The sequence below is a fragment of the Crocuta crocuta genome, unplaced genomic scaffold, assembly GCF_008692635.1.
Source record: "Crocuta crocuta isolate KB4526 unplaced genomic scaffold, BGI_CrCroc_1.0 scaffold170, whole genome shotgun sequence".
In the NCBI taxonomy this organism is placed as follows: domain Eukaryota; kingdom Metazoa; phylum Chordata; class Mammalia; order Carnivora; family Hyaenidae; genus Crocuta; species Crocuta crocuta.
In genome coordinates, this window is record NW_027527853.1 from 4,297,031 (window position 1) to 4,310,549 (window position 13,519).

A 13,519-nucleotide genomic window follows, 5' to 3' on the forward strand; every position below is an offset into this window, starting at 1 on the left:
AGAGAGAGAGAGAGAGAGAGAGAGACAGCGTGAGCAGGGGACGGTCAGAGTGAGAGGGAGATACAGAATCCAAAGACAGGCTCCAGGCTCTGAGCTAGCTGTCAGCACAGAGCCCAACATGGGGCTCAAACCCAGAAACCGTGAGATCATGACCTGAGCTGAAGACTGCCGCTTAACCGACTTGAGACACCCACAAGCCCCTTTAATAGCATTTGTAACTAAGAAATATTTTGAGGGTAGACTCTTTGAAATTACAGAAGTAGTCATCAAGATTTTAATGGTATTTATATATCATTATGGAATCATGCATCAGACTGAGCCACCCAGGCACCCCAAGGAGTGCTGTAATTTTAATGTTAAATAGCACATGACTGTGTAACAGTTAAATCTCAGCATTTTGGACATTAAAGATCCTTAATCTTTGAAATAATTTAAGTGTAATGGCCATCATTTCCTATAATCTTATTTCAGATCATTAAAAACAAAATGTCAGTAAACAGAGCAATCACTTACAAATTCTATAATTTTTTTTTAAGTTTATTTATTGGCTGTCTGGGTTAAGCGTCCAACTTTGGCTAGGATCATGGTCTCATAGTTTGTGGGTTTGAGCCCCTCGTTGAGCTCTGTGCTGACAGCAGCCTGCTTTGGATTCTGTGTCTCCCTTTCTCTCTGCCCTACCTTTGCTCACGCTCTCAAAAATAAACAAACATTAAAAAAAGTTTACTTCACCAAAACCCATAAAATACCTAGGAATAAACCTAACCAAAGAGGTGAAAAATCTATACACTGAAAACTATAGAAAGCTTACAAAAGAACTTGACGGAGACACCAAAATATACAAATAATATTCCATGCTCATGGATTGGAAGAATACTGTTAAAATGTCAATACTACCCAAACCAATGTACGTATTCAATGCAATCCCTATCAAAATAATACTAGCTTTCTTCACAGAGCTAGAACAAACAATATGAAAATTTGTATGGAATCAGAAAAGACCCCAAAAAGCCAAAGCAATGCTGAAAAAGAAAACCAAAGCTGGAGGCATCACAGTCTGGACTTCAATATGTACTACAAAGCTGTAATCATTAAGACAGCATGGTACTGGCACAAAAACAAACACTCAGATCAACGGAACAGAACAAAGAACCCAGAAATAGACCCACAAACATAAGGCCGACTAATCTTTGACGAAGCAGTAAAGAACAAACAGTGAAATTAAGACAGTCTCTTCAGCAAATGGTGCTGGGAAAACTGGACAGCAATATGCAGAAGAATGAACCTGGACCACTTTCTTACACCATACACAAAAATAAACTCAAGATGGATGAAAGACTTAAATGTAAAACAGAAAGACATCAAAAGCCTAGAGGAGAAAGCAGCAAAAATAGCAACTTCTTACTCAACATGTCTCCAGAGGCAAGGGAAACAAAAGCAAAAAAGAACTCTTCAGACCTCAGCAAGATAAAAAGCCTTTGCACTGCAAAGGAAGCAATTAGCAAAATTTAGAAGGCAACTGACCGAATGGGAGAAAATATTTGCAAATGACATCAGATAAAGGGTTAGTATCCAGGGGTGCCTGGGTGGCTCAGTTGGTTAACCATCTGACTTCAGCTCAGGTCATGATCTCATTGTTCCAGAGTTTGAGCCCCGTGATGGGCTCTATGATGACAGCTCAGAGCATGGAGCCTGCTTCAGATTCTGTGTCATCCTCTCTCTCTGCCCTTCCCCCACTGGCACCTCCACAAAAATAAACATTAAAAACAAAAAGTTAGTATCCAAAATCTATAAAGAACTTAGCAAACTCCACACCCAAAAAACAAATAATCCAGTAAAGAAATGGGCAAGAGACATGAATAGACATTTCTCCAGAGAAGACATCCAGATGGCTGACAAAAATGTTCAACATCACTTATCATAAGGGAAATACAAATTAAAACCACAATGAGATACCACCTCACAACAGTAAGAATGGCTAACATCAACAACTCAGGCAACAACAGATGTTGGTGAGGATGCAGAGAAAGAGGATTAGGAATGCAGACTGGTACAGCCACTCTGGAACAGTATGGAGGTTCCTCAAAAAATTAAAAATAGAACTACTCTACGACCCCACAATAGCACTACTAGGTATTTATCCAAGGGATACAGGTGTGCTGTTTTGAAGGGGCACATGCACCCCAATATTTACAGCAGTGCTATGAACAATAGCCAAAGTATGGAAACAGCCCAAATGTCCACTGAATGATGACGAAAGATGTGGTATGTGTACACACACACACACACACACACACACACACACACACACACACACACACACTGGATTATTACTCAGCAATCAAATAAAATTTTGCTATTTGAAACTATGTGGATGGAACTAGAGGGTATTGTGCTAAGCAAAATTAGCCAGAGAAAGACAAATAACATGACTTCACTCATATGAAGAATTTAAGATACAAAACAGATGAACATAGGGAAGCAAAAATAATATAAAAACAAGGAGGGGGACAACACATAAGAGACTCTTAAATACAGAGAACAAACTGGGTTGCTAGAGAGGTTGGGAGTGGGGGATAGACTAACTGGGTAAGGGGCATTAAGGAGGACATCTGTTGGGATGAGCACTGGGTGTTGTATGTAGGAGATGAAATCACTGGATTCTACTCCTGAAATCATTATTGCACTATATGCTAACTAATTTGGATGTAAATTAAAAAAAAAAAAGTTTATTTTGAGAGAGACAAAGCAGGGGCAGAGCAGGGAGAGAGGGACAGAGAATCTCAAGTAGGCTCCACACCGTCAACATAGAGCCCAGTGTGGAGCTCGAACCTACAAACCACAAGATGGTAACTTGAGCTGAAATTAAGAGTCTGATGCTTAACTGATTGAGCCACGTAGGTACAAATTTTGTAATTCCTAAATAAATATTTGGATAAAAGAAGGCACCAAAAACAACATTGCACAATAATTTTAAAACACTAACGATGGTTTGTATTCACTGTGCTAGAACAGAAATAACATTCAGTGAAGAAACTTTGTGCCATTTAACACTTGAGAGCATTTATGACATGCAAAAGGAAAAATAATGCAGCTTGAAACAGAAATTTAAAAGGCTAAAAAGTTAAAAGAAATTTTGACAAAATATTTAAGTCTCTAAATATCACAATTTTTGATACAAAAATGTATGAACTTTTTCTTTTCTGGATGCCCAGTGAATTCTGTGGACCCTGCAGAAGGTTCCAAGTATTGTTTAAAATCTTGGTGGAGAGTGCCCAGGCGGCTGTCATTAAGCCGCTGACTTCACTTCAGGTCAGGTCGATCTGTTTGTGGGTTTGGCCCTCATCTCAGGTTCTGTGCTGACAGTGCTTGGGATTCCCTCCCCTTCTCTCTCTGCCCCTTCCCTGCTTGTGAACTCACCCAGCCTCTCTCATAAATTAACTTAAAAAAAAAATCTATCCTGATGGTAAGGCATATGCTCCTGGAAGGTTTGCCAGCGTCCTGTGAACCAAACTCATTTTTTTAGAACAGTTCCCTAGTTTTGGGAAACTGGGAGCTCTATGTACAGATGTGGAAACAAGCTCAGAGGGGTGACCCAGTGTCCCTGAACCTCTGAACTTACCCTCCTGTGGTGCCCAGGTGGGTCAGCCCTTCAGTAACACTAGCCTGGAAGGAAGGTGCTCCAGGCATTTCAACCCTTAGTCGGCAGAGATCACATGAACGTTGGTTGCCTGTCCTTTCCAAAGTGGGTATAACTTGTTACATTCTTTCCAACAGAGTATGAGAGTTCTAATTTTTAAAAAAAGGTTATTTATTTTGAGATAAAAAGCACGAGTGGGAGAAGGGCAGGAGGGAGAGAGGGAACCCACGTAACAGATCATGACTTGAGTTGGTCAGATGTTTAACTGACTGAGCCACCCAGATGCCACAGAGTTCTAATTTCTGTCTTCAAAGATTCTTAGTCTTTAATGTTTCTTGTGAGTAGTATCTCCTTGTGCTTTTCATTAGTATTTCTCTGGTGTATAATGATTAAATAATTACTTTCTAACATTCTGTGCTTTTCTGTTTTTAGGTCGTACGCCCATTTTAGTTTCTTTGCATTTTTGAGATTTTATGATGTGTCAGAGTTTGAGTGGGATTATTGATGCAGAAGATAGGGCTGCCTTGCAAGGGGACCAAGATTTGAGGAGAGTAGAGGGCATCCTCATGGAGGGTTAGCCAAACATGGGGTGTCTTGGTCCAAGAAAGGTGGGGAGGACATTCACCACTCACAAGGACAAGGTGAAAGCTGCCTTATTTGGAGAGCCAAAGCCCACCCACGTTGAGAGCTGTCTACATGGGGGTGCCATGTCTATAGTCTACTGGGCTCAGGAGGCCCAGTAGAATAAAGGCTTGCCCACAAACGGGTGTCCCCAGGTAGATTAACAGTGTCTTACCAGCGTGAACAAGGCATATATATGGAACGGTGGCTTGGTTTAATTATTGTTGCCCAAGCAGATTAAGAACATCCTTACCCCAGGGAGGGTTCGGTGGCCCCTCCCCAACTTGCAGTCCCTCTCAAAGTAACTTAAAAACTTCTAAAATAAATAAAAAATAAAATTACACCACTCCTCTATTCTTTTTCTACAGGAGTTTTATTACCCACTGGATAAGTGGAACATTATGCATGCATCGCAGGGATGGCAAACGATGGATGTAAAATTCTAGGCTGGAATTTCAACACACTGAAAATTTTATGGTTTATTTTTGTTAAAACTACTGCACCTATCTCCCGATCTTTGTTCCTTTGTGAATGATCTAGTAGTTTTAGAAATTNAAAACCTTCATTTGACTGCCAGAATTGAGGGAGTGTTGGTAGAGCACCGAGCATGAAGAGAGGCATATTTCATTTTATAAATGTTCTTAACATTAATTTTTATTTTTGAGAGACAAGAGAAAGAGCATGAATAGGGGAGGGGCAGAGACAGAGAGAGACAAAGAATCCGAAGCAGCCTCCAGGCTCTGAGGTGTCAGCAGAGCCTGATGCTGGGCTCAAACTCATGAACCACAAGCCAAAGATGGACACTTAACCGACTGAGCCATCCAGGAACCCCTATTTTTAAATGTCCCGAAATACCTTAAAGAGGAGCAGCTCATGTAATCTCACTACAACACTCCCAAAAGACCTCTTCAGATGGTGATATTTAACCAAGCCAGTGACCCATATTGAGCAATCTAAAAAGTAACAAGACTCAGGAAAGAAATAAATAAAAGATTCAGAGGAGTACTTGGGGGTTGATCTGTAGATTGATCTGGCTAGAACAGAAAATTTGTGAAAGGAAGATTTGGAAAAATTATGGACGATTTATGCTTTAGGGCTGTGGTTCTCATAACTGAATTTGTGGACATAGCTCAGGAACTTGAGATTTTATAAGTGTATTTCTTTAAAAATTTTTTTTTAAAATGTTTGTTTCTGAGAGAGAGTCAGAGCAAGAGAGCGAGAGAATGAGTGAGCACAAGCAGGGAAGGGGCAGAGGGAGAGAGAGAGACATAATCCAAAGCAGATTCCAGGCTGTGAGCTGTCAGCACAGAGCCTGACATGGGGCTCCCATTCATGGACTACAAGATCATGATGTGAACCAAAGTCAGATGCTTAACTGACTGAGCCACTGATGTACCCCTTAGTGTGTATTCACTTCAATCAAATCTAAAAATTTATACAAGCACATTCTAGATCACATGAATGACCAAACAACTTACCATCAAGTACAGCTACGTATATCCTGGAATTAAATACTCAAGTAACACCTCGAGACACCATTTATTGTCTGGTTGCCATTTGCAACTGTTGTCAAACTCCTGTCTTACTCATGCACGACTTGACTATATCATGTGGTAGTTTAAGCTTAGTTTGCCAACTGTAAGCCAAAAGTATATAAAATTCTGAAAAAAATGTAAGAATAATTTTTATAAATTTTTAAGTTATTTTAATTTCTAATCAAAACCTATTTAGAATTAGTATTAGCTAAATTAGGGATGTAAATGTATATAATGGAAAGACAAGCTTCACTAGATTTTGACAAGAAATGACATCTGCTCGGAATATAACAGGAATAGTAATAAATCAAGTCGGGACCATAAATGATTCCAAAGAACTGAACAGCAAAAGAGATTTTTAAAATTTTACTCCTGGGGCGCCTGGGTGGCTCAGTTGGTTAAGCGTCTGACTTTAGCTCAGATCATGACCTCATGGTTCATGGGACTGAGCTCCACGTCAGGCTCTGTGCTGACAGCTTAGAGCCTGAGGCCTACTTCAGATTGTCTCCGCACTCTTCTGTTCCTCCCTGCTCACTCCCTGTCTATCAAAAATAAACAAACAATTAAAAAGTTTTTAAAAATCTTACTCCTAAAATCCTGGCTAGAGATATAAAGAAATCTGAGTTATCTACTTAAAGCAATGAGATAAGACCATCAAGGCAGACCTAGGCTCTGCTTGGGACATTCTAATGTCCAGGGGTCAAAGATGTAAAAAAGAAATAGCAAAGGGGATGAAGAAGAGCTAGAGAAGTAGGAAGGAAAACCAGGCCAATGGGTTTGCAAGAAATTAGCAAACCCAAGAAATTGTTTAGGAGGTTATACTGCTGATTAAAGAACAAGCAAATTGAGGTGACAGGAGATCTCAGTAAGAATTGTTCCAATGGAAAGAAGAGGATGAAAATCTGATTGGAATAGATAAGGGAATGAAAATCTGACTGGAATAGATCTAGGGAAAAAAATGGAAGAGGTGAAAAAATAGTTGTCTGTATTGTATGAATTTTGTTTAGGATGGATTAAAATGAATACACACATTGAGCTAGGTCCACAGACTTCACTATGAGAAACACAGCCCTATATCATAAATTGTAATTACAGACAACTTTTCAAGGAGCTCTTTATAAAAGTTCAAAGAAATGAGGCATTTCTGTTGACTCCAGACAGGATGGCACATCCATAGTTAAGAGGAGAGGAGAGGACACATGAGCACAGATGTTGGTAGGTTTACAGCTGCAGTGGTAGCAACTTTGGCAAGTTGTTTTCTGATAATTTCTATTTTCTCCGGGCCAACAGGGAACAAGACAAGAAAGAGGGTGGAGTTACTACAGATGTGAGGACAGAGGTAAACCCATGAAAGTCACTGGAAAACGTAATCCTGTATCCTGTACCTATATCCTGGAGTTAAATGCTCAAATAACACCTTAAGATACCATTTGTCTGGCTGTCATTTGCACGGCATTGTTATCAAACTTCTGTCCTATTCATGCACAATTTAGAACAGACTAGGCAAACTAAGTTGGACCACTAAGCAACCAAGTTACAGGTATGATTAGCCAGCACAACTTGACTGGAAACTGGTAAACATATCCACTTAAACAATACAGCTGCTCTGTAGTCTGCTCATCCGAATATTCTCTCAGAACACTTTTTCTTCTGAGTCATAGTTTGATTACTCTAAGGCAGAGATAATCTATTTTATATTGAATACAATAACATTTTCTCAAGAGGCAAACAACCTACACAAAAATATATGGTTCAGGGAGCATTCAGGAACTCTCTTCCTTACAGTCTGACATACATACAGGCCCTAAATTGTTCTGATTTTGGTCTTTATGTTCCTCTACTATATCCTATGAATTTCATATTACTTACATTCCTACATCTTGTTTTTTTCTCTTGGGTACTATCTACTCCTACTACTATACATTTTCAAGGTCTTTTCTCTCTTGTTCTATTCTTATTTTGCACGATATATTACCACTTCCAATTTCTACTCTTGTTTTTGTCAAGACCTTACAGTTTCTCTGAGAGTCTTCTCTGCATTAACCAATCCAATGTCCAGCTGTAATCTTCATATATGTGTATAAATCACATAATAATGAATAAAATCAACATAAGAATATTGAGTCACAATGCCAGTCCAGACTTTTGCTACTATTACTTCACCTGAGTCATTATTTTCCTAGAAAAAGAAAAATATCTGCGATCATCTTATAACAACATTTATTTGGTAAGCTATTTTATAGAAATAGACTCTAAAATCAAACAATTTCTTATTTAAACACCAGAAAGCATAATCCCAGTCATTCCCCCATCAAAAAAGCCTACTCCATAAATGAAGTACCCCAAACCCATGAACTGTACTCCTAAAAGGGGGAAAAAAGACTTTAAACTTCCACAGGAAGACTGTATAAATCTGGCAGTGGTTAAGTACACATCAGCCTGTACCCAAGAATATTACCGAGCCCGAAAAATTAACGGTAAATCTAAACTTACTATGAATACTTCTTTGTTCTTAATAAGGCTCAGAAAATTATCATCTATTATTTATGCAATGGTACAAGTTTCATTATGTAAACTGATACAACCGAAAAAGCCAAGTGGAAAATCTGGATTTTAAAACCAATATAGGCAAATTACTGGATGTAAACAAGAACTTTAAAGGCAGTCTTTAACTCCAATTTAAAACAAACATTCAGGACTGGAATCCTCAGAATTTTCTAGGATCTTGAAAATTCCCATCTTCTCTTTAATTGGTCCTGAGGCATTCATTTGATCTAAGAGAAAAATATATAAACAAGTATTTATTTTTTAAACAAGTATTCATTTTTTTCAAGTATAAGAACCTAAAAAAGAATATTAAAAGAGATGTCCAATAAGTTGTTATGGAAAGAGTCAACTGTACAAAACTTAAAAACCCACAAAAATGTGACACACTTTATTCCTCAATCATTAATACTCAATGTATCAAAAGCAGGAAAGTAAAGTGTACTCGTTTTATGATGAGAACTGACCTCCAACGAACAAACATCAGAGTTTGCTATCAAAATCACTTTTGTTATATTTAAGACGCAGAGGTATAGGGCAGCAATTTGAATTACATCTTCAGAGATGTCTAAAAAATACTAAAAGCCCAATCTTTGTTAGTTTAAAGGCTGGAAAGCATGATACCATGAAAATTTATCTTTATCCACACCCCCACTGCTAATATGTGGTCTTTTACATTTTTTTCAATAATAGCTACGGAATGAAATCTTTACCAGTTTTGAGTGGTATTACTCTGACTTCTTAGGAAGCTGAAGCATCTTTTATATGTTCCCTGGCCATTTTCCTGCCTACTCATGTTGTCATTTTCTCTTGTTAATTTTAGTTACATGTTATAAGCACTTTCTATCTGATAGGTGTTGAAAATATTTCTATGGCTTGTCTCTAATCTGTGTGTAGTGTCATCTGTTTAAAAATTTTTTTTAATGTTTATTTTTGAGAGAGAAGGAGCGTGAGTGGGGAGTGGCAGAGAGAGATGGAGACCCTGAATCCAAAGTAGACTCCAGGCTTTGGGCTGTCTGTCAGCACAGAGCCCAAAAAGGGGATCCAAACCCATTAGCCATGATGAGAACATGACCTGAGCTGAAGTTTGATGCTTAGCCGACTGAGCCATCCAGGCACCCCAGTATCATCTGTTTTTATACAAGTCTTTACTGTATTAAAATCAATCAATAAATAAACATTAAAAAAATTATTTTCCTGTCCTAAAAATCATACATGTATTTTCCCATATTTTTAAAGTTTTGCTTTTAAGATTTAGGTTCTGACCTGTTAATTATTTAGTATTTGTTCTGGAGTGCGGTATGAGGTTTCTTAGCTATTGATTAGAAATGTCCTGGGGCACCTGGGTAGCTTAGTCAGCTGGGTGTCCAGCTCTTTACTTTGGCTTTGATCATGATCTCATAGTTCCCGGGTTTGGGCTCCATGTCAGGCTCTATGCTGACAATGCAGAGCCTACTTAGGATTCTCTCTCAAAAATAAAATAACATTAAAAAAAAAAAAAAAAGTTCCAGCATCATGTATTTGAATAGGAATTTGTTCTTTCTAGTTTAAATTGCCATTTTTGTCATTTACTGATATTCTATGCAAGTTTGGTTGGCTTTTTGGATTTGCCAAACCACTGGTCTATTTATTTTATCATATGCTAATTCAAAAGTCTTGATTATTATGACCTTTATATCATGTATTAATACAGGATATGGAATTTTGTATTGTTCTTCTAAATTATCTTGGCTCTCTGCCCTTTACTCTTCTATATAAATTAAAAAAAAATTTAATAGTTTTCATTTATTTTTGAGACAGAGAGAGACAGAGCATGAACAGGAGAAGGGCAGAGTGAGAGGGAGACACAGAATATGAAACAGGCCCTAGGCTCTGAGCTGCCTGCACAGAACCTGTTGCGGGGCTCGAACCCACCTACTGTGAGATCATGATCTGGGCTGAAGTCAGACGCTTAACTGACTGAGCCACCCAGGCGTCCCTCTTTCATATGAATTTTTAAAACTGCTTGTCATTTTTTTTTTTAAATGTGTCAGGTTCTATTTCTTTTATTTATTTAAAAATTTATTTTGAGACAGAGAGAGAGACAGCATGTACAAGCAGTAGAAGGGCAGAGGGAGGGAGAGAATTCCAAGCATGAGGGACTCCATCCCATGAACCCCGAACTGAATTCAAGAATCAGGCACTTAACTGACGGAGTCACCCAGGCACCCTGTCATAGTTCTTTAAAGTCATACTGGGGTTTTAATTAGAATATCATATAAGGAATATAAATTAAGCTGGGGAATACCAACTTACGCTTGAATATTTACATTTGTGAATACAGTTAAATGTCCTGTTAATGACCTTCAATGGCTCCTAATTTTGTCCATATGGCCTTAAGAAAATTGTTACATTTAATCCTAGGCATGTTGCAGTTCTGCAGTTGTTGGAAGTATTTTATTCTTTAAATAATTATTGCTGAATATACATACTATTAATTTATAGCAACTTTCTCCAATTCTATTTTCTTGTTTTTTAAAAAAGTTTATTTAGAGAGAGAGAGAGCGGGGGGAGGGGCAGAAGGAGAGAATCATAAGCCAGCTCTGCACTAGCAGTGTGTATGTAGCCTGATGTGTGGTTCAAATTCACGAACCATGAGATCATGACCTGAGCCAAAACCAAGAGTCAGATGCTTTAACCAATCAAGCTAGGCATTCCTCCAATTATAGTCTAAAAACTACTAGACTCCCTTACACTTTCTGCGTAGACAATTACATCATATGCAAAAACTATACGTATCCCTATTCCTCTAATCTATTTTTATTATTTTGTAGCATTAGTTAGGATTTTCTTGTAAATTGTACAATTCTATATATTATACAGTGGGAGTCAAAGCTGCTATCCTTCATCTTGATTTTAGTAGTAATTTACAAGACGGATGCATTTTACCAGGTTAACAACATTCTTCTCCAAGTTTAAGAACTCTGAATTGATTATATTATCCAAAGTAGCTTTTCAGTATCTACTTCTCCTTTAGTTAATGAAAATAATTCAGATGTCACACTATCTTTGCATACCTTCTATATGACTGATTTTTAAAGATTTTTCTAAAGTAATCGCTATACTTAAGGTAGGGTTTGAACCTATAACCCAAGTTCAAGACTTGCATGCTCTACAGACTGAACAGCCAGCTGCTGCTATATGGGTACTTTTTATTTAATAGTATATTTAAGATTTGACCATAAGGATTTATCTTTCTCATTATTTTTTTCTGAACTATTTGAAAACTAAAATTTGTATAAACATGCAAAGAACCAAAAAGAGCTTAAAAATTTTTTAAAAGAACAAAATTAGAGGAGTCTCTCTCCACTAAGCTACAATAATCAAGACAGTGTGGTACCAGCAGAGGACTGGTAAACAGATCAAGAGGCCAGAATTGAGAGTACAGAAATAAACTATTACATTTATGATCAGTTGACTTTTTTTTTTAAGAAGATCCTTAAATTACTTTTCTTAATGTTTATTTTTGAGAGAGAGAGAGAGAGAGAGAGAGAGAGCACGCGCGCACGCACAACGGGGAGGGGTAGAGAGAAAGAGACACAAAATGCAAAGTAGGCTCAAGGCTCTGAGCTGTCAGTATAGGGCCCTGTGTGGGGCTCAAACTCACAGACTAGGAGATCATGTCCTAAGCCAAAGTCAGCTGCTTCAACTGAGCTACCCCGGAACCCCAGCTGACTTAAAAAAAAAAAAAAAAGTATGTATGTATGTATGTTTGTTAATTTTTTATTTTTGGAGAGCAGGCAAGAGAGCAGGATTCTGAGAAGGGCAGAGAGGAAGGGAAAATACCAAGCAGGATCCATGCTCAACACGGATCCTGACCCAGGCCTTAATCCTATGACCTGAACTGAGATCAAGAGCTGGACATTTAGCCAACTGAACCTCTCAGGTGCCCTATTATCAACTGATTTTCAATAACATTGCCCAGGAAATTCAATAGGAAAAGAAAAATCTTTTCCAACAAATAAATGGTGCTAGAACAACTGGATAACAACATGCAAAACAAACAAAAAAATGAATTCAGACCTTTATCTCATACTCTACAGAAAAATTAACTCAAATGCAAGGACTAAAACCGTAAAACTCTTTTTAACTTTTTAACATTTATTTTTGAGACAGAGTACAAACAGGGGAGGGGCAACGGGAGAGAAGGAGACACAGAATCCGAAGCAGGCTCCAGGCTCTGAGCTGTCTGCACAGAGCCCATTGTGGGGCCCCAACTCACAAATTGCGAAATCATGATCTGAACCGAAGTCAGAGGCTTAAACAGAATGAGACACCCAGACGCCCCAAAATTATCAAACTTGTAAAAGAAAACACCATGTCCTTGGCTAGGCAAAGATTACTTAGACATGACATCAAAACAGTAAATGATAACAAAAAAAGATAAACTGGATTTTATCAAAATTAAAATCTTGCCCTTCAAAAGACACTAATAATTAAGACACTAATTAAGAAAGTGCAAGATAAGAGATGTCTGGCTAGCTCAGATGACAGAACATGCAACTCTTAATCTCAGATCATGAGTTCAAGCCCTATTTTGGGTGTAGAGTTTAGCTGTGGTGGGCGGGGGAAAGAGTGCGCAAGATAAGCCACAGACTGGGAGAAAATATTTACAAAACAGCTATCTGATAAATGACTTGTATCTAGAAGATATAAAGACTTCTTCCCACTCAGCAAGACAACACAATTTTTTATTTATTTAAAAAAAAATTTTTAATGTTTTATTTATTTCTGAAAGACAGAGAGAGATAGAGACATCATGAGCAGGGGAGGGTCAGAGAGAGAGGGAGACACAGAATCCAAAACAGGCTCCAGGCTCTGACTGGCTGTCAACAGAGCCCAACGCAGGGCTCGAACCCACAAACTGTGAGATCATGACCTGAGTCAAAGTCGGACTCTAACCAACTGAGCTACCCAGGCGCCCCAAGACAATACAACTTTAAAAAGGGCTACCTGAAACAAAGCTGAAGACATCACTAAAATATACCCAATGGTGTGCCTGTAAAAGTTCAACAATGGCTCCCCCAATGTCCTGTCCCACCAAGGCCCGGGATTTGTAGTTTTTCCCTATTTCCACGGTATTAACATATTCCTGCCATCACCAATACCACACTACCAACATACCAGTGCTGAAAGATGTGCA

General features: G+C 38.2%; 1 protein-coding gene across 2 annotated transcripts in view; it reads right to left on the reverse strand.

The window, feature by feature from the left end:
• Window positions 1-7,996: 7,996 nt before the first annotated feature.
• HELLS (helicase, lymphoid specific) overlaps window positions 7,997-13,519 on the reverse strand; it is a 41,929-nt gene continuing 36,406 nt past the window's right edge. For both annotated transcript variants that reach the window (XM_077779632.1, XM_077779624.1), the window contains one exon: window positions 7,997-8,567. In XM_077779632.1, the coding sequence (XP_077635758.1) occupies window positions 8,473-8,567 (95 nt within the window). In that variant the 3' untranslated portion in view covers window positions 7,997-8,472. The remainder of the gene's footprint in view (window positions 8,568-13,519) is intronic.